Source organism: Hippoglossus hippoglossus, chromosome 21, assembly GCF_009819705.1.
Source record: "Hippoglossus hippoglossus isolate fHipHip1 chromosome 21, fHipHip1.pri, whole genome shotgun sequence".
Taxonomy (NCBI): Eukaryota; Metazoa; Chordata; class Actinopteri; order Pleuronectiformes; family Pleuronectidae; genus Hippoglossus; species Hippoglossus hippoglossus.
In genome coordinates this window covers 6380887-6400649 of record NC_047171.1, presented here as the reverse complement: position 1 = coordinate 6400649, position 19763 = coordinate 6380887, and the positions used below count along the sequence as shown (strand labels likewise).

At 41.7% G+C, this 19763-nt stretch overlaps 1 protein-coding gene across 5 annotated transcripts in view; it reads left to right on the top strand.

Annotated features, from left to right (window-relative positions):
- The window catches only part of LOC117754722 (partitioning defective 3 homolog B-like), a 194088-nt gene that overhangs the window by 87217 nt on the left and 87108 nt on the right, over positions 1 to 19763 (top strand). For 4 of the 5 annotated variants that reach the window (XM_034573866.1, XM_034573864.1, XM_034573865.1 and 1 more), the window contains exons 13-18: positions 1695 to 1880; positions 3377 to 3535; positions 6847 to 7000; positions 11156 to 11258; positions 11650 to 11792; positions 14653 to 14697. In XM_034573866.1, coding sequence (XP_034429757.1) covers positions 1695 to 1880; positions 3377 to 3535; positions 6847 to 7000; positions 11156 to 11258; positions 11650 to 11792; positions 14653 to 14697 — 790 coding nt within the window. The remainder of the gene's footprint in view (positions 1 to 1694; positions 1881 to 3376; positions 3536 to 6846; positions 7001 to 11155; positions 11259 to 11649; positions 11793 to 14652; positions 14698 to 19763) is intronic. The other variant, XM_034573867.1, reaches the window with a different exon arrangement.

The window sequence follows — 19763 nt, the reverse complement described above, 5'->3', positions numbered from 1 at the left end:
TTACTTTGGACAGAATCTCGGAGTAATACATTCTCGCCGTAATTATGCACAGAAAGTAGCCAACATTTCTCTTCTGGGGGTTTTTGAAGTTCTTTCCAAGGTCGTAGAGCTTCCTATCAGGTCCGGACAGTCAGTCAGATGGGGGGAGTTTTTTTCCCATTGGGGGAAAACAGCTTTCTGCCGAGTCGAGGACTTTGTGTCAGCTTAACGCTGTTAAACCTACAATCCCCACAGACAAACAGTGTCTAAACCTGACACTGCTGACCCACGCAAACACACGCAGGCAGACCGAACTCACACATTGCACATAGACAGCAGCACATACGCACACAAGTAGACTTTTTATTGCAAGTACACAACAATAATTAATGGATTTCTGGCAAAGACAACACACTTACACACATTGTCGTACTGCAGCCACATACATTTTTGATGTGGAAACAGAGGAAATACAGACACACACTCATAAACACAAACACAACTCATCCTTTGATTTTCTGTCGTCAGTATTTGAACTAGTTTCATCTGTCTGTATAAAATCTTTGTATGGCCTCAAATACAGCAGTTATTAGTCATTTTGTATTTATATTATTTTTACACGTTGAGGTTATTTTTATTTCAACTTTTTTTTATTTGAATGTTGGGATTGACATGTTTTATCTTGTTAAGGGCTCAAATTTTATGTGTTTCATTTTCTGTCATGGACAAATATTGAGCACACAGTTTAGCTCAATACCTAAATGCAATACTTTTCTTTAAATCATGACCACACTCTGGCAATTGATTTGCAGATCATCTTATTGCAAAGATAAATGTGATAAAACGTTGATGTGATATTTTTAGATTATATTATTTGTCATGCAAAGACGGCTGTCTGATCAACTGATTAGTTTCCTTATCTAATACGGAGACTGGATCATATTTTAGAAATGCTATTTCATTCTAGGGTAAAAATCTAAGCTTCCACAAGTTTATCTGAGTTTATTGAGTATTTGGAAGGGAAATGTGTATTTAACAAAAAATATATATTGAATTTGTCATTAGGCCTCGAGTGTAATGTACATGCAGCGAGAGTTCACAAGCTTCAAACTCACATTTTGATCTGGCTGGAAACTATCTTTTTCCTTTGTTGCTGGTGTTTTTCCCTCTAACTCCGACTCAAACTTGGTCATTATTGCAATACCTCCTCCCTGATTGGTGTGTTTTCCATCTTTCTGGGTTTATTACAGTCATTTTTTATCCATAAAGCCCGTCTGTCTTTCTTGTTTCTCTGTCTGTTGCACAATCTTTCTTTCCTCTCTGTATTACCTCTTGCTCAGTGCTTTTGTCCTTCTGGCTCTCTGCGTTTGCTGTATTCTCCAATTACCTCTTGAAAATGCACGGGTCACTTTATTGATATTGCAGAGCTGAGGAAGGAAGGAAAAAAAAAAAAATGATGGATATATAAAAGCAGCCAAGCACAAATGGCTTTTTCCTTTTTCTTTAGTTCAGAAAAAAACTTGGGCCGCAATTTCTTCACTCATGGAGAAATTTAGCTGCAACGCTCCTTGTGATATTTTCTCTCAAATTAAAAAGCTTTTAGTTTAGCTTTTGGACTCCATCCAAGGACAATGGGCTGACCTCCATCTCCTCACCCTCACCCTTTTCACCCGTCTCCCCTCCTCACCTTTCTCCTTCTCCACCGCTCTCTCCAGGAGGTGTCCCGTGTGCCAGGCTCTGTTTGGGAGAGTGGAAAGGAGCAGCTCATGTTCGAGGTTCCTCTAAACGACACCGGCTCGGCAGGGCTTGGCGTCAGCCTCAAAGGAAACAAGTCCCGGGAGACGGGAGAGGATCTGGGAATCTTCATTAAATCCATTATACACGGAGGGGCTGCATACAAGGTGACATAATATTCCACATCTTACCCAAATGAGCAGAGAAAAAGTCAAACACTGTGTAAAGTTCTCTTTCCGTGTGGAGTCTGCATGTTCTCCCTGCCTCTGCGTGGGTTTTCTCTGGGTTCTCCGGCTTCTTCCCACAGTCCAGAAACATGCAGCTTAGGTTAATTGGACACTCTAAATTCCCTGTAGGTGTGAATGTGAGTGTGGATGGTTGTTTATCTCTCTACTTTGGCCCTGTGGTAAACTGGCAACCTGTCCATGTAGGCCTCCAACCCAATGTCGGCTGGGATTGGCTCCAGCCCCCCTAGGACCCTTAAAGGATAAGCAGTGCAGATAATGGATGGATGGAGGATGGATGGATGAACAGATCAGATCAGATGTTCGTATATGAGACGACCTGTTGTGGCTACTTCAGCTGTCTCTGCTGGTCATGTGCTGTTAACCTTTGACCCCTAAACACCAGGACTAACTTGACATGTCATGGACAGCAGAGAGACAGAAAAGCAGACATGCAATCAGAGGAGCACACACACACCCCCACACACCTGTGAAGCGTTTAGTGTCTGTGCGGAGACGGACAGAAAAAGATGTCTCATCTATTCCTGTCCAGATCTGCTGTAGAGGCATTGCACAGTAAACAACACAGCAGGGAAGTCACACAGACAGAGCCGACTGTCGTCTTTGTTTTTGTGGTTGAAGCTGAGTGGAGTCAGAAAGCCATGGAAAGATGTGTGTGTGTGTGTGTGTGTGTGTGTGTGTGTGTGTGTGTGTGTGTGTGTGTGTGTGTGTGTGTGTGTGTGTGTGTGTGTGTGTGTGTGTGTGTGTGTGTGTGTGTGTGTGTGTGTGTGTGTGTGTGTGTGTGTGTGTGTGTGTGTGTGTGTGTGTGTGTGTGTGGATTCATGCAGTAGCTCTCCATCAATTGCACCGTGTTTCTTCCAATTGTTATAAAAGGACACTTTTGTTTTTAATACTTTATTTTACGTAAGATTACAACATATTAAACACCTAAAGAATCCTATAGACAAAACACATTTTGCAATACATGTCAGTCCATATAATGATAGATCAGTTATCACCAAGTTTTACAAAGACACAATTAATTTTTCCCAGTATTGCAAGAATTTGTTGTCAGTACTTTTCATGAAATATACATTTTCTCCATAGTCACATCTCTTCAGTCAGTCTTTGTTGGAGGCTCTTTCACTTCAAGTTACAGCTTTCCTACTGGCTGCTTAAAATAATAAATAGATATTTGTCTTGTGCCAATAAATGAGTTGCAATACTGCCCCAGTAAATTGTCGAAAAATTAACCCCATCAACAAAGATTCAGTTCGACCGGATGGCTGGAGCTCTATTTCCTCCGACATAGGCCCCTTCCCATCTTCAGGGGTTCATGTTTTGTTCTTATTAACACAGTGCATCACTAATCCAGTACTCCTGAAATGCATGCACGCATGTATGAATTAAACTGGTGTGTGTTTGTGGCGTGTGTACAGGATGGCCGTCTGCATATCAATGACCAGATGGTAGCTGTGAATGGAGAGACGCTGGTGGGACGCTCCAATCATGTGGCCATGGAGACTCTCCGCCGGTCAATGTCACAGGAGGGAAACGTCCGAGGGACCATCCAGCTGGTGGTGCTGAGGACTTTGAAGGTAAACACACACTCTCTTGTTTTACGTGGGGCCTGAATTGGACAAAATGGTCTGGTTGATATTTTGAACATGACTAAATGATCAGGGTTTCTAACCGGGAATATTTCCTGATTTCTTGTATGATTTGAATTAAGCATGTTACATTTTGGGACTGTTGATTTGGACACGTCCTCTTGGGCTCTTGGAACCTTCGATGGTTTCTTTTCAATAATTGTCACAGAAAAGCAGGATCTAGGTTAGGACACCTGCTGTGTGAGTGAGAGCACACGTACGCTTGTGTCACTCGACTTAGAAGAAGAACTAAAAACCATTCACGCCTCCTTTATCCTCACTCTGTGTCTGCTACCTCATCTTCTGGATCTCAATGACTTCAGCATTATTGTTTTTTTTTCCTGCAGTCCATTGCCTCTGTCTCTTTCTACTTGACAGAAGTCTCACTGCTCTTTTCCCTGCTCTTATACCGGCAGCACCAAAAGAGCATTTACACTTCAGCTATCTATTCAGAATTGTGTGTGCTTCTGTGAGTGCGTGTGTGTGTGTTCTTCATCTCTTTTCTTTGATAGTAAGAAAAAGATGTTTTTCCTCGCGGCAGATTTTCTCGGCTGTTGATGCCTTTAACCTGCTGCTTGAATGATTGTCGGCTCAGGTGTGAAAGCCCCGTTGCATGGTGCTGTATGTGAAAGAGCTTCTGATACACCCTGAATTATATGTATACTCACAACATGTAACACACACACATGGACAGATAAATGGATCAACACAAAGAGGAACAGAGACCAAAGTGTTGAGCTGTATGTGAGTTCAAATAAAGTATGTCCACCCTCACACACACACACACACACACACACACACACACACACACACACACACACACACACACACACACACACACACACACACAAGTGAAAAGTGAAAGACAAGTTCTCACGTAAGAAACAAAACAACATCACATGCCACTTACGAGTTCGTGCACAACTGCAGCTGCAACTATGACGTCTGACAGTAAATACTTTATGGACGATAACACAAGCGAGCACAGAGCTACACAATGCAGCAGCAGAACAAAACACCAAGTTATTGATTCTCTTATGTTATTATTAGAATTGTAAAGACATATTGTGGTTCATTATGAAACTGGGGCTGGACCAATTTAGAACAGGGGCGAGCCGCCACATTCTAGATAATGAATGGGAAACACGGCTTCGACATGGCGGGATAGAGCATTACCCTTGGCGGAGGTATGCACTCTCAGAACGCCCCTCCTAGTATTAGACCACATTAGGTTTAGGCAAGTGCTTGTAACAAACTGGTGTCTCTGGAGTGTTCAGGGCTCAGGGCTTCCCCCACTGATACCTTGATGGTTAAAGCTGTTGCCAACATCAAAGTTGCATCCATGTTCTTCCTCTTTGTCTCACGAGTGGAGGATAGGATTAAAAAAAAGAGGGAGATAAAGGCAGAGAGATGAGAGGCTGTACCTTAAAAGCCTTTTCTGGGGCTTCGGTATTGATGCTTTTAACATTTCACAAGTGGACCACTCTGCTGTTTCTTCCCTTCGTCTGATCTTTTTTTTTCTCTTCCTTTTCTTGTACTTGTCCTTTACTCCCTTTCTGACTCACCTCCGACTCTATTTATCTGCAGCCAGCGCTCATTCAGTCTCTCACTTTATCCAGCTGCTCTTTTCATTCAGTAAGGCCCCCCCCCCCCTGTCGCCAGGCTAAGTAAGTGTGGCTCTTATTCAGCAGGTTTCATGGTTTTATTCGGACGCTGCTCTTGAACATCAGCAGTGCTGCCGTCACAATGTCGGAGTTTCCAACTTTGATAGAAGATGTTGAAGATAATTACTCTCTTTATCATTATTGTTGATACTAATCACAGTTACCAGCCTACACAGCAGCAAGCTGAATTATATTAGTTAGTTTTCTATCTTTATTTACTAATTGTGTTGGTTCAGGAGCTGCTTTCACTGGGCTTTGCAACACCCATCGTCTGTACAGGCAGGACAGGAAGGCAGGGGGTGTTGTGGCTAGTGTGGTATATTGTAATATCACCCTTAAGTATGTACGACCTCAAAGTTCTACCAAACAGTAATCCTGCTGCCAATCATAATCTTTTAACGTGTTAGCATCCTGATAGGAACCACACACTATTATCATTTAGAGTTATGCGAGCTGAACACTTGTGTAAATGACACACTGCAGTGTTTGATGTGGAAAGTGGCACGTGTGGTGCTGCTGACACACAGAAAACTAGCTCCTTGAATTCGCCAGTTATCCAAACCATACCCCCCCCCCCAAAAAAAACTGCTTTGTCAAAAAGAACTGAATCTATTGAATAATTAAAAACAAAACAAACGATGGCTGTTGTTTTCATACCTCAGTAGCCTGAAGATGTGTTTGTGTTTTCTGGAGTAATCTGATGGCTCTGTGACACTGGTTAATGGGATGTGTGTTGGTGGAGAGCCAGCGAGGGAAAGGGGAGAGTGATCTGTCCTGGGTTGAAATTTGAGAGAGGCTGCTGGGTGGGGAGGAGGAGGAGGAGGAGGAGGGGGGGATTTTAAAGAGAAAGATGACAAGGAGGATTTATCACACACACTGCACTGTTATGTCTTCTTTGTTGTGCGAGCGCGGGGCTTATTCTGTACACAAACACACAAGTGCTCGGAACCACGCCACCGCAACGACATACATATGCATACATGTTAATGAAAACGAACTGTTTTCGACACACTCAGATGACAAATACATGCAAATTAAATTCCCGAAAAGAAGTACACACAAAAAGAGACACTGGAACTGATGCTTTGTGTGAATATTACAGGGCCCTGAGAGAGCCCGTCCCTCCAGGACTCGGGGGGTCAGTGTGACTGTCATTGCCACACACTCAGACACACAAACGCACAGTTACACAAAGAAAAGTGATCGGTGTGGAAGATGGTCACAACTCTCGGGGGCCATGGGAAATGTGGTCCCCTTTTCCACCTTGACCCTCCACTGTCTTTTGAGAGTCTCTCCCTTATTCAGTGTCTTGACATCTATTTGTGTTTGAATAGTCGACTACACAGGCCCCACTTAGTCCTCTGCTCATCACTCAGTTGAAATGTAATCCACATACCGTGCAATTACACAAAAAACAAGATTTATTTTAAAAGATGAATAACAGAAACAGTTTTTACCAAACTATCAAACATTGTTTTTGAGCACATTTTCATCACTGTATTGATTCTAAGCTGCCAAACCATAATCTGTCCGTATGACATATGTTTTAAAAGTGTCATAAAATCTTGTTGTTCTTGCCCCCCCTCTGTGATTTAGGAGCAACCCGGCGTGTCACCCAATCGCTCCTTTGACGGCTCCTCTGGTCTGTCGGGGGTGATGAGACCAGTGAACGGTCAGACAGGATTGGTCAATCATTCCAACGGCCCCGTCCACCCCCCCCTGGTGACCAACACTCTCTATGGGTCTAATGGTGAGTGAAGTGTTTGCAGACACTCGCAGTCGTGACATTTGAATTGCCTTCAGACATGCGCTGAAGTATGTGAGTATGTGAGAATGCTAATGTCTAAAAGTCAGTTTTCTTCAGATATTTTCTATTTTCTAACTTTTCCTGCCAGCTCCCCACTAAAATGTCAGAGTGACCCATGGGAGACTACAAAAATCACTGCGAGCGAGAGGGCTACACATTTTTTAATTTAATTTAATTAAATAATTCCTTTTATTTATTAATTTTGAGTATTAATTTATCCATTGCACTAAGTTCCCAAAAAAACGGTAGCAATCGGACACCAGGTCAGATTCTCAGGCTTGTTTTTTTTTTAACACCATAAAGCAGAGAATCTTGAAAAGTTCTTGCTCGGAAGCCGATTCAAACCCACACATTGTTTGGCACATTTTACAAAATAGTATCGGTGCATAACTCTGGTATCGTTTTGGCAGCTGAGTCGACACAAAGATTCTGACCATAGCTGATGTTAGTCAGCGAGTTCAGCTTCTCATGCCGCCATATTGTTGTAAAGTGCAGTGAATGTTGTTTTCGGGAAATACAGAAGCTGAATGAGTAAACTGTGTTGGAGGAAATTTGAATACACTACATACTGGCCATTTCCTGATTTGTAATTAATATATATTACTGATCTACACTGATAATCATAATTCAAAGATTTATATAGAATGTCCAAATAATAAAACTAAATAAACTCATCTAGAGCATGATCCTACCCTGACTTCTATCCTCTCGTTTTTCTGCTGTATTATTTGCCACTAAACAGCCTCAGAGGTGGGCTGGTCCTTTGCAGTAGGTTAAGTAAAGAACTACAACAGTATAGTCAGGAACAATGTCTCCAAGATGAAACAAACTAAAAACAAACTTAAACAAAACAGATCTACACTCCTTCTTTAGTTCCACACGATTCTGCTCCTGTTGTTCTTCCTTTCATTCTCTCTCTCTCTCCCTCTCTCTTTATTTGTTTAATGTGCTTCTCAAGGTTATTGTGTTTGTGTACTATCGCTGGGTTCAGCCTGTTATTAAGAGTTATTTTAGTTATGTGTGCTTCATATCGCTCTTCTTCACAAACTCTATCCACTTATATAATCTGTATGTGCGTGTCTGTGTGTGTTGTTTGTGTTACTTGGTTGTGTTATCCCCAGTGTTGATATCTGCCTCTATGCGTCCCTGTTAAAATGTGTGTCTGTGAATGTGTGTTACTGAATGATACTTCTGCTGGTTTGGAAATGTGTTAATGGCTATTGTGTGTGTGTGTGTGTGTGTGTGTGTGTGTGTGTGTGTGTGTGTGTGTGTGTGTGTGTGTGTGTGTGTGTGTGTGTGTGTGTGTGTGTGTGTGTGTGTGTGTGTGTGTGTGTGTGTGTGTGTGTGTGTGTGTGTGTGTGTGTGTGTGTGTGTGTGTGTGTGTGTGTGTGTGTTGATTCAGGTTTATTTGGCCACTATCAAACAGTGTTGCTTTCCGTGTGTTTACACTGAATCTGGTAAACAGCTTTGACCTTGAATACACTTTGCTGTTCAAATTTAGCAATGGTGTGATTTGCATACCCACATCAGTGTGTGTTACCCAGGTTAAGTGTGTGCCTGTGTACAGTAAGAACATTCCTCTGGGCCTGCGAGTCGTTGCCAGTATTTTACTCCCCTAATGAACTATTTCACATGCGGAGTCCATTTTATTTGGCATTGAGGTCCAAATTAAAATGAAGAGATCTTTTTCTGTGCTTCTGCACAAGAATAAATTGATTTTAATTATTCCCTACATATGTATTTATGCAGATGTTTTAGTTTTGCATTTTAGATCTTTCTCTTTATCTCTTATCCGTCGCTGCATCTCATTACGTTTGCAACCACGAGTCTTGCGCTCGCTGACTTTTTGCCTCCTTACTCTGCACTTGGCTTGTTTGTATTCTCTCTCTCCAAAGAGTTCATCAATGTGGAAGCACGAAATGAAATGATATCATTAGGTGTATTCTAGCTTAAGCTGTTATGCAGTTTTCCACATTGTTTTTTATTGAAGTTTATTCAGGTTGGATTTTGGTGATGAGGATCTAACACAGTTTAAACTCACTAAAGGAGAACTGGTTTTACACATGAAGATCTGTTTCACTCATTATGGTTATTCTACAACAAAACAGTTGTAGAATGTTGTTTAAAGTCTTCTGTGGCTCTGGAGAAGCTCTGTACTCAAAAGCCTTTTTCAGACAAGAACTGTAAAATGTCTGCTCGACTGGGTCGGGACTTTCTCTGGAGTTTGCCTTTAACGTATGAAGAACGCAGCAGAAGATTCTCCTCTCAGACGCGTTCACGACAACAGGAAAATCTCCGGAGTGTTCACGCGCAGCAGGCAGTGGCAGGACATAACAAATTCAATTCCATTGCGGAGATCATGTGTTTTTGGTTAAAAGCACATTGACACCAGCGTTGGCGCTCATCACCATAACCTCTCCAATCCAGTTGACATGTGTGCGTGTCTTTTTCCTGAAGTTACCCGGAGTTCAGTTCTATATACTTCATTAAAATAATGTTTCACAGGGCGCAGAATTTATGTATGAAATCCTTGTTTGGTGTTTTACCTTTAGAGAGAACGGGTGGAGGCACACTGCAGACAAACACAGACAGCAGGAAGGAAAAGTTGAGTGCAATAGAAGAAGATTCATATATCTGCTAGTGGAGCAAACTCCTATTGATCTATCATCCACACCACAAATGCCTTTTTCACTTCAAATAGTGTGAGTCAGGGAGAGCAGATTCGTGTGTGTGTGTGTGTGTGTGTGTGTGTGTGTGTGTGTGTGTGTGTGTGTGTGTGTGTGTGGAGAAAGAAGAATGTGTTTTTGACAGTTCAGCTGATTAAGGTGCTTGGCAGTGAGGAGGAGGGAGGAAGTTAAGAAAAAAGAGAAGCGGCTGAAAACTGAGTGGGAGATAAAATGATTTATGGGAGATCTGAAAGGAGAGATAAATGACAGCCCAAATATCAGAAGATTGCAAGAATGGGAGCAGAAGAAAAATAAAGCAGGTGATTAGTGAGGAGGGAGCGTGAGAGGGAGGGATGGAGATGAGAGGACGCGATATCTTCAGATGCTGCCGTTCCCCCCCCCCGCCTGCCCCAGACATCTCGGCTTTCAGTCACACATGTGCGGATGCAAGCACGTAGAGGACGCACAGTGAGTTTTGTGCAATAAGGCCAGTGTGTGTGTCGTGCGCTCTGAGAAGTGATGACTGTATGTAAATCGTGCGCAGGTTTATTGTGAGTCTTTGTATGAAGTTGTCATAAACTCGTTTATCAAGCCCCCTATCACTGCTCTGCATCTGCAGCCTCTTCTGCACATTTAGAGCAGCTGCCTTGACTGGGTGCTTTTCATCCTCTTTAGGTTTCTCTCATACGTCTCCTCATCCAGCTGCTTATCTCTCTCGGTTGAACTCTTTCTATCATCCTTCACTCCCTCTAGTTTTCATTCTGCAGACCCTTTTGTCACTGAAGCTCTCAAATGAGTTTGGATATCTCTAGTGCCTCTAATATTCTCCTTATTGCTGGTGGCTTGTGTTATCAGCATTTGTAGAGAAGGAATACTTTAACAACAGAAAATTGTTCCTCCTCCCATTTCATTTTGTCATTAGCAGATCATCATCTCCTATAAAAATTGCCAAGAATCATTTATTGTTCTCTTCTTCTCAAGTGGATTCACCTGTCGTCAGTTTGGATTGACAGAATGTCCACAGGATGAAGAATGTGGCCATTTTTCGCTTGTCATATGATACAAATATCAGGGGTATCTCTCTCTCTCTTCACCTTTGCTAAATCGCGATGCAGTAAACTTTTCAGCTGTGTCGTGTTCTGTCCATAGAAAGCCCAGGGTTACTCAGGCCAGCCAATGAGAGAGCTAGAACAGAGCAGTTCTCCTGAACAGGGCAAGAGTCTCTAAGATGCTCATCAGTGTCTCAGTAGATTGAGACGGACGTGCATTGTGCTGAATGGTTGTGTTCTAATGAATGTTCAGCATATTGATGAGCAGTGGAGAAACAGTCGTGGGGACGTGCAGGTTTCTGTGGATGTTTAAATGCCAATTATTGTTATTTACTGTAAACAATAAGGATTTAATATGACATCAGCTGTGTTTTTCTTTTCAGTGACCAATGGGAGTTATTCTCACATGGACGAGGAAGACGAGGGGGAACTGTACGGACAGGAGGAGTTCACGAGCTCTACACAACACTCGTACCTACAGGAATGGTTTGTGTTAGTGCGTGTTTTGTTGAGTGAAGTTGGCAGACAGAAGTCTTTAGAAATGAATTATGTCCAGGGATTATACACAAAACAAACAATGACTTTTCTTCTTCGCCAAATGTGTTGTATCTATATGTTGTTGTCCTTCTTGGGAAAATGCAAGGAAATATAAGTAGTGTAGTATATTTATTTTGAAACTTTATGTTTTAATGAGTGTTTTTACAGTAAGTGTTTGAACACATTGAATTAATACATTAAAAATAAAAAAGTTCTACTGCATTATCATTAAAATAAAATCTCAAGAACTGGAAAGTAAACAAATAAGCTGAGTGTTTTTTTTGTCAAGACTCTACCAACAACAAATTAATGTCACGACTGTATCATCCATTTGTTCCAGGGGAAACTCTCACATCTCAAGCCAGGCTCAGCCCCAGGCTCCCAGCCAGAACCAGAACCAGAACCAGAGCCAGCGACAGTTCCAGCATGTTAAGGCCTCCAAGAGCATGGACCTGGGTACGACTCAGAACCAGCAGCAAACTGGTGGGGTGATATTTTCCTTTTTATCTGCTCTGCATGGTGGCTGCACGCATCTTATCCTCACAATGATTTAAGTAATCTGATGCTGATGCATGGCTGCTGCACCAATGGCCTCATGCAGACTGACAGACACACAGGCACAGCTACGCATGTAGGTGGGAAAACAATTATGCCTGTTGCATGAGTTTTACAAATTCTTTTTTTTCTGATTGTTCGACTGTTTATGTGGAATAAATCACACATTGAAGTCTGATTGTGTTAATATTTTAACCATATGCCAGAAATTCAACCCTTTTGCTTAATCAAAAAATAGCTTTGTATTGCAGAGTAAGAATGATGTAAATGACAGATGACACAGAGGACGTATACGTTGAGAGGGAGTGTGAGTCTGTGGGAGAAAGTGATTGTCGTTTTGCCTTGTAGGGAAATTCCTCTCGACTACAAGATCCCCATGGGCTTAAAAACAGTCTGACTGTAGAAATGACTCATTTACGTCTTGATGTCTCTGCCTGTAGAGAATAAGGTTTATTCTTTACTAGACTACTTCACCTTATCTTCAATTATGGGGAAGTGTAAGTAAATCTGTGACTCAGATGTTCCTTCATCAGTCGTACTTGACATAGAATTTAATTCATTATGGTCTTAACAAGGTCTTAAGAAATTAACTTGCTGAAACCTGCAGGAACCATTTATGTAACAAGAAATTAAATTCGATCCATTATGGCCTTTAATAATGCTAAACCAGTTCAGGGAGGCGACTTTCTTCGGCCGCCACAATCCCACTGTCTCCCCCCCCCCCCCCGTCATCTTTCTCACCTGTGGCTCTTTGATAACTGATATTTGGATGCAAGGCTTTGGTGACATTTCAGTGATTGTTCAGAAGTCGGCTTTGGAAATATGTGTATGTGTGTAGTTATGGCTGTGCTCATGTGTAATGTGACAGTGGATTCAGAAGCACAACAAAAGCTTATTGTTTCAAATGTCACTTTCCTCGGTCCTCCTCCTTAAGCTGGCTCGACTGCCAGCTCTGTGTGTGTGTGTGTGTTTGTGTTTGTTTGTATGCGTGTGTGTGTGTGTGTGTGTGTGTGTGTGTGTGTGTGTGTGTGTGTGTGTGTGTGTGTGTGCCTGTGCATGTGCGTGTGTGTGTGTGTGTGTGTGTGAGACAGAGAGAGAATGAGACAAAAGAGCAGGAGATGATTTGAATAACATATACATCCAATTCCACGAGTTTAACAGACTATAGAGCTGTACATCACCTCCTTTGTATTTGTACGTACTTGATGAAAACCAAATATGTGACATGCGTGGATGTCAGGGCGTGATTTCATTGCCAAACCGTCAAGCAGCAGTAATAACAGCTTATTAAAAGATGTTGTTTTTTTCCCATACTGACTGAAGGGGAACAGGATTTAGGTGAAATTATGAAGATGTAATATATCCAGAAATAGTTCAGAGAGGAGAACCTCCATCTTTGAGGATGTGTTTTTATCCTTTTAGATTTCTATTTCCAGGTCCCTGTTTTCTCTAATAGCTCAGGTGCCCTGTTACTGTTTTCAAACCCCCAGTAATATTTTAAGAAAGTTTTATTACTTCTTCTCTAGTACTGTTTGGGTGAACATCCACAACATGTAGTTTAGATGCTGTGTTTGTGTAAAGGAGAAAAGAAAAAAAACAGAAACATAGACTGCATTCTCAGCATTTCATTTGTGGGTCGGTTACATAATTATTATTTTTTTAAATCCGTCCTGATTTAATTTTCCACCACAGCCCAATTAAACAATACAAATAATTAAAATAAGATAATAGGATCGGTTCCAAATTATGAACTCTCTGCCCTGGTTCTCACTGGTTCTCACTGGTTCTCCCTGGTTCTCCTTGGTTCTCCCTCAGGTTCATCCTATGACAGTACACAGTTAGAAGAACTACATGTTTTTTTACTACATCAAATACATATCTTGATTTTAATTTTAATGACATTCCTGTGTGTTCTGAGATGCCTCTGTGTGCATCACACATGCTGCTTCTAGAGATCTGCTGAAGTCGGCACACGTGCACACAAACTAATGGGCTGCTGAAGCAGTTATATGGATTCACCACAGACTCATGCCATCAGACACACACACACATGACTTGAATTACACTTTAGGCTTGGTTTACATTAGAAAAAGTATTTGCAGGGAGAAGCCATGTTACTGCTTGGTTTTTGCGGTCTGTGTGTGTGTGTGTGTGTGTGTGTGTGCGCATTTGGCAAAGTGCTACCAGTCAATGTGTTCCTTCTTGGCACTGGGTGTCTTTGTGGTTTTAGGAGCGAGTGAAAACAAAAGGAGGAATGGGGAGACTTACAAGGAGTAAAGGAGGTAAAGAGGGAGAAGAACGCATCTGGATGGGATGAGTGTAACTAAAGTAAAAGTGAAAATGTGGAAGGACAGACATGAGTGTAAAGGGCGGGAGGTAAAAGGGACATACTGAGGAGAAAAAGACAAATGGGACGAGTCAGCGAGAGGAGGGAGGGTGAATGACAAATGAAGTGAGGGAGAAGGGAGGAAGGGAAATGACTTCAGTAGCAGTGAAGCTGACTTTACCATCACAGGGAAAAAGAGCAGCTCCTGTGGCATCTTGTAAAGTGAGACAGAAAGAATGATAGTGTGTTGGAGAATGAGAGAATGATGGAGACAGAGGGAGGTAGGAGGGAGAATTGCAATGAGATTAAAAAAGTTTTTTCGGGGGTAAACACTTTGTACACTTGCACCGCTGGCAAGAAATGGAAAATGTAGAAGGCCAGAAGAAGAGAGTATTTCAAACAGCAATAGAAAGTGTCTGCATGTCCATATATGTCCATTTTAACATGTTCCTTTTGTTTCAGTGGCAGATGAGAGCAACGTAGGATCGCTGGTCGGAAACACTGCAGGTGAGTCAAACATATTTACCCTCTGCACCTGCACATAATCAAACTGAAATGACACAGAGACACAGTGGAAACACAGTCACACACATTTTAATGAATTGCTGCTTGATTATCAAAAGAAGATTGACAGATGGATGCGAGCAAACAGAGCAGAGAATTGCAAAAAGAAAAATCAGGGCGCTTTCACTCCTTCTTTGTTTGGTTGGGATCCTCTGATGTTTCAGTTCAGTCCAAACTAAAAGAACTGGTGTGAAAGATGCCTCGGAGCATGGTCCTGAACCGAGTCCGACCCAAAGAGACGGTCTCGGTCCCGATCAAACTGAACTACGGTTTGGTTTGTTTGCAAAGTGAAATCCCTTTTTTTGGATAATTCTGACTGTTGGACCAATCGTGACAGCATTAAATAATAGAAGAAGAAAAAGAAGAGGAAGCGGAAGAGACGCAAAAAGGATGAGGAGATATTTAACTGTAATTTGGTCTGAGGAAGAATGCATACAAATGCAGAGAGGTACATTCAAACGCAAAGACTTCTACCCGTCAAATTAACAACATGCTGACGACAGGCACGCTGTCTACAACCCAATCAATGTCAGGGTAGACGCAACCAGTGTAGGTGATGCTAACAGCGCTCTCTAAATTGCAAACCAAAAATAAAATATGAGACCTTGGTCCAGACTTTTTAGCTTTAAAAACTGATCTGAACAAAGTGGTTGAACGTGAAGATGACAAGAGATGACGTCTATATTATACGTGTTTATGTTTGCGCACAATTTCAAATCAGAATGAACTGCACCAATGATGAGTGGCCCTACTGACTTCTGATTTTCCACTACAATAACACAAGAGAAATGTGTAAACAAAGAAAGAGCGGATGCAGCATATACAGACGCAACGCATTATTCTGGTTTATTATAGATACAAAGAGTTCTCTGTCTTCTTTCCCATTTCCTTAATTATTTCTGTTATGTAATCAAAACAACTGCTGCTGCTTCACTCCACGAGTTCATCACAGTGTCTGAAGTGACTGCCACGTTCCCCTCCTTCCCTCATCCCTCTCTCCACCTCCATTTGCATACCACTTGACTTGTTCCTCTTGCATCCTGCCTCCTCTGCCTCCTATGTACACTCGGCTCCTCTGCCTCAATAGAAACCTCCCCTCCATTTGTCTGAAGTGCAGATGAAAGTGAGATGTGTGGAGAGAATCGAGAAGGGCCAGACTATGACCACTTCTTACAGATATGCAGAGACAAGCTTGTTTTTAAAGCCAGGAGAGAAAAGATCAAATGAGAGAAGACACACTCATCTAAAAGGGAAAAGCACTAGTGCAAGGAAACGTGGAGAAAGTTTTATATTAAACTTGTTCATTTCCACTTTTCCTTGAAGTCTCCTACGTTTCATTTATAGTTGCTTGGATGTAAGAGCACTTTACGTCTGTCCACTCTATGTCTGCCTGTCAATTTATTCTTGTTGTCTAGTCCATCCTTGTTCCACGTTCTTTGTTGCCTTGTATGCACGATAGTGGAATTGACTTTTATCTACTAGGACCATAAACATTCTTAAGGAAGCAAGCAAGACAATATAATGTCATAGGAAAGGAATAAACATAACTTCTCCCCTCTTTGAAAACAGGAGTAGGTCATATGAGAGCCCCAGATTGTTGCTGGGGGTTAAACTAATTTTACAAATAATGAAGTGTCTGTTTGGTTCTTGGTCAGCAGGATTACTGCCGTGACATTGCAATGGTAGTATTGCATTTTTCCACATTTTTGTCAATTGCTCAGTAAATAATACATGGAACTTGGAACCATCAGTACATATCCCCTTGAATATTCAATTCAAGCAATTGTTAGTCAGTGTGCAGACTTTGCACTTCTCACTTTCATGCTGCTCTCAGAAGTAAAATATTTTCACTTCATTTTTGGTGAAGACGTCTGCAGGCAGTTAAGGACCAGTATGAATGAATATGAGGCAGTTCTCCCATAAGGCTCTGAGTTCACGTTTTCTTCTCCCCCCTCTGCTATGAAGTGGTGATTACAAAACAGGTAATGCATAAACTCCAGTTTATACAGAACACTGCAGACAGGATATGAACTAAAACCAAAAGGTCTGAACACATCACTCCTATGTTATCTTGTCTTCACTGGCTCCCAGTTAGACAACGAACTGACTTTAAAGTCCCATAGATCAGCAAGCAAAGGTCTCCTTGCTATACCCAGAATAAAAATTTGATATCACTATTATTTGAAATCATTATTATTAAATGTATACTTTTTCCAATGCCTGCTTATTTTATTTCTTTTAATTATGTTTTTATCATCATCTTATTTAGGTTTTTAATCTTGTCTTTTATGTATCTCACCATGTATGATCTTTCTTATTTCAGTTTTTATTTTAAGCACATTGAGTTTTTGGGGCACATGCAGATAATAATCTGGATCTGACGGACCTGTGTGGGATTGTCTGGCCTTAGCGGAGGTTTGCACTCCAGAGAGGGCTGCTGCAGTTCCTGTAGTTTCTGACAGAGGATTATTACGGAAAGAGGATCTGTATCTTGACTTCTTGAATTTCATCATTCTGAATGTCTGCTCACATATTTACGGTGCGTTGATCCTAAGAGAACCAGCATCCTCTGAGCCAGAACCTCCGTGTCTGGGAAGTTCAACTCTTTAACAGATGATTGAAATGTCAGTAATGGCACTGACATGAAGTGCTGTACCTGCAGTGCATCAGACCACAAGTCTATGAGCTGCACATCAAGTTGTACACTGGGGACACTGTCGACATTGCATGTAAAAGGAGATTGGGAGCTTTTTTTTCTATTCCTCTGCTTCAAAGTGTTCAAATCGCCTGGAAAACTCATCATGCGACGGCTTCAACACGGGAGCGTATCTGTTAAGTTGATCAGCAGATGGAGTCTTTTTCCTTTGGAGTGGAAAGGTGTATGTGTTCCACTCGTCAAGAGAGACGCAGCTGCTGCCTCTTCATGAAGGGCCTTGACTCGACTGTGTATCTCATGTACAAAGAGACTCTCTCCTCGCTGTTCGGTATTCAGTTCGTTCATGAGAGCAGTTACAGCAGTGGCTTATGCCAAATCACCCAACTAGTCTGCACTGCTTGGTTCAGGGATGTTCTCCCTCTCATCTAACACAACTCCCGAATCTCTGATTTCAGGCCACACACTGTTTTAAAGCCCAGTCTGAGTCCCATCTGACAGCTGTGTAGTGAACCCACATCAGCTCCTTCAGTCTCCTCCAACAAATTGCCTGTGATTTAACGCTGCTGTCCTAATGAAGTTTTACAACTGTAGTAACAACATCAGCCACATGTTTTATTTCCAATAGCCACTTTCTTTGCACCTCCTGATAAACAATACAAAATAATTAGTTTCTGCTCTGTGTTAATCTCAGTCACTTCATCTTGAAAAGGCATTTTTCTCTGTTAAATCAGAACAGCCGGGAGTCATAACGCCAACTGTCTTTTTCCCACTGCAATCCAAACTACTGCAGGCACGTATTTACATCCACAAATAAATCGTTACCAGTTGTTGGCCCGTTTGTTGATTTCAAGGAAGCCAGTTCGTCCGCACTTTCAAAGACTTTGCTTTTTCCCTTTTATTAAATCAGTAGCTGGGCTGTGTCACGCACGTCGTAGCTCCCGAGCCAAGGAGGAGACATGTCTGTAGTTTCTGTTGTGGAGAGTCGTCTCCAGCCTGCTTATTGTCAGAGTCCAACAGGCACTGATTGATAGTTTCTCCATCAGACAACGTTTTGCTGCTTTTCCAAGTTTATTGAGCTAATTCTTAACTCCTGTTTTTTACATTTCTTTCCTTCGTTGTAGGAAGCTTTGTAAAAAAAAGTCAGTTACATTTACAACTGGCTGCCCCTTCCTTTTCATCTTCTGCAGCACGCCTAAACACTACCCTATAGCATCTTTGACATTGGAAACATACTCCGAAAATACTGTCAGGTTTTATCAACAGTGTCAAAATGTGTGTGGCCCTTTTTTTTTCTTCTGTCTGGAGCCTTTAAAACAGACACATCTTGAGTATTTATCAGCTGCCTTCAGGTGTAAAATGATTCAACTTTCTTTTTGGATTCCAGCACCTGCAGAGCACAACGTTTATTGAATCTCATAAAGTCAGTTTGAGAAACCAAGCTTATAATTTGGGATGTCACGGAACATGTTAGAGAGACCTGGAGGTTCAAAGTCTCGATTGTCTCTGTAGGGCCACACGATTAGATAGTAATTAGCTAATTTTCAGGTCTAGTGAATTTTTAAATGTGGTTTTCATAAGGAGACTGTTCAGCCAGTTGTTTTATTTTCCACTATCTAGGACATTTGCTGCAGAACAGTTAATATGTTTTAACCTGTCCTGTAATTCTATTTTTTATTGACTGAAATCAAAGTAGACAAAAAGGCATTTGGAGTGAGTTATGGTATTTGGTTTCATTAAGTGTTCTGTTATCAGTGAATCTGGAATAAAATGATATGTGAAAGTCTTTTTAATCTGGTTTCAAACCTTGTAGAAATATACCTGTTGAATGTCCAGCAAAGCCTTTAAGGGCTCATCTCTTTTACCTCGGTTGATTTCCAATCTTTTTTATTTTTTTTGGGGGGGGGGGGGGTTGTTTTATCACTAAAGCCTGTTTATACATTCCCTGTACCTGTTGCTCGACAATGTGTCTCCTGTTTTATAAAGCCACGTAGCCCAGAGAGTTGTTAAAGAGAGTGTGTGCCTGGCAAGAATGACCTTTTTGCTGCCAACCGGTTTTTCCTTCGCTCTAATGTATTTTTTATAACCAAAAATGCTTCCAACAACCCTGCGCTGGGACGTCAGACAGCTGCATGGATTCCTGTGAGAGAGAGGCGAGTGCGGGGTTGGGTCTTGGGAAGTGAGCAGTTTTAAAGACAATGACTTCTGGGAAGACTGTTTTTCACTTCCAGCAACGGTCTTTTTTTTTTTCTCCACACCCCAAAAAAACCCACTGGGCAACTGTACCACAGCGACACACACACGCGAAACTATTACCGTTAGGATAATGTTATGGTAATGGAAAGTCTCCACCGTC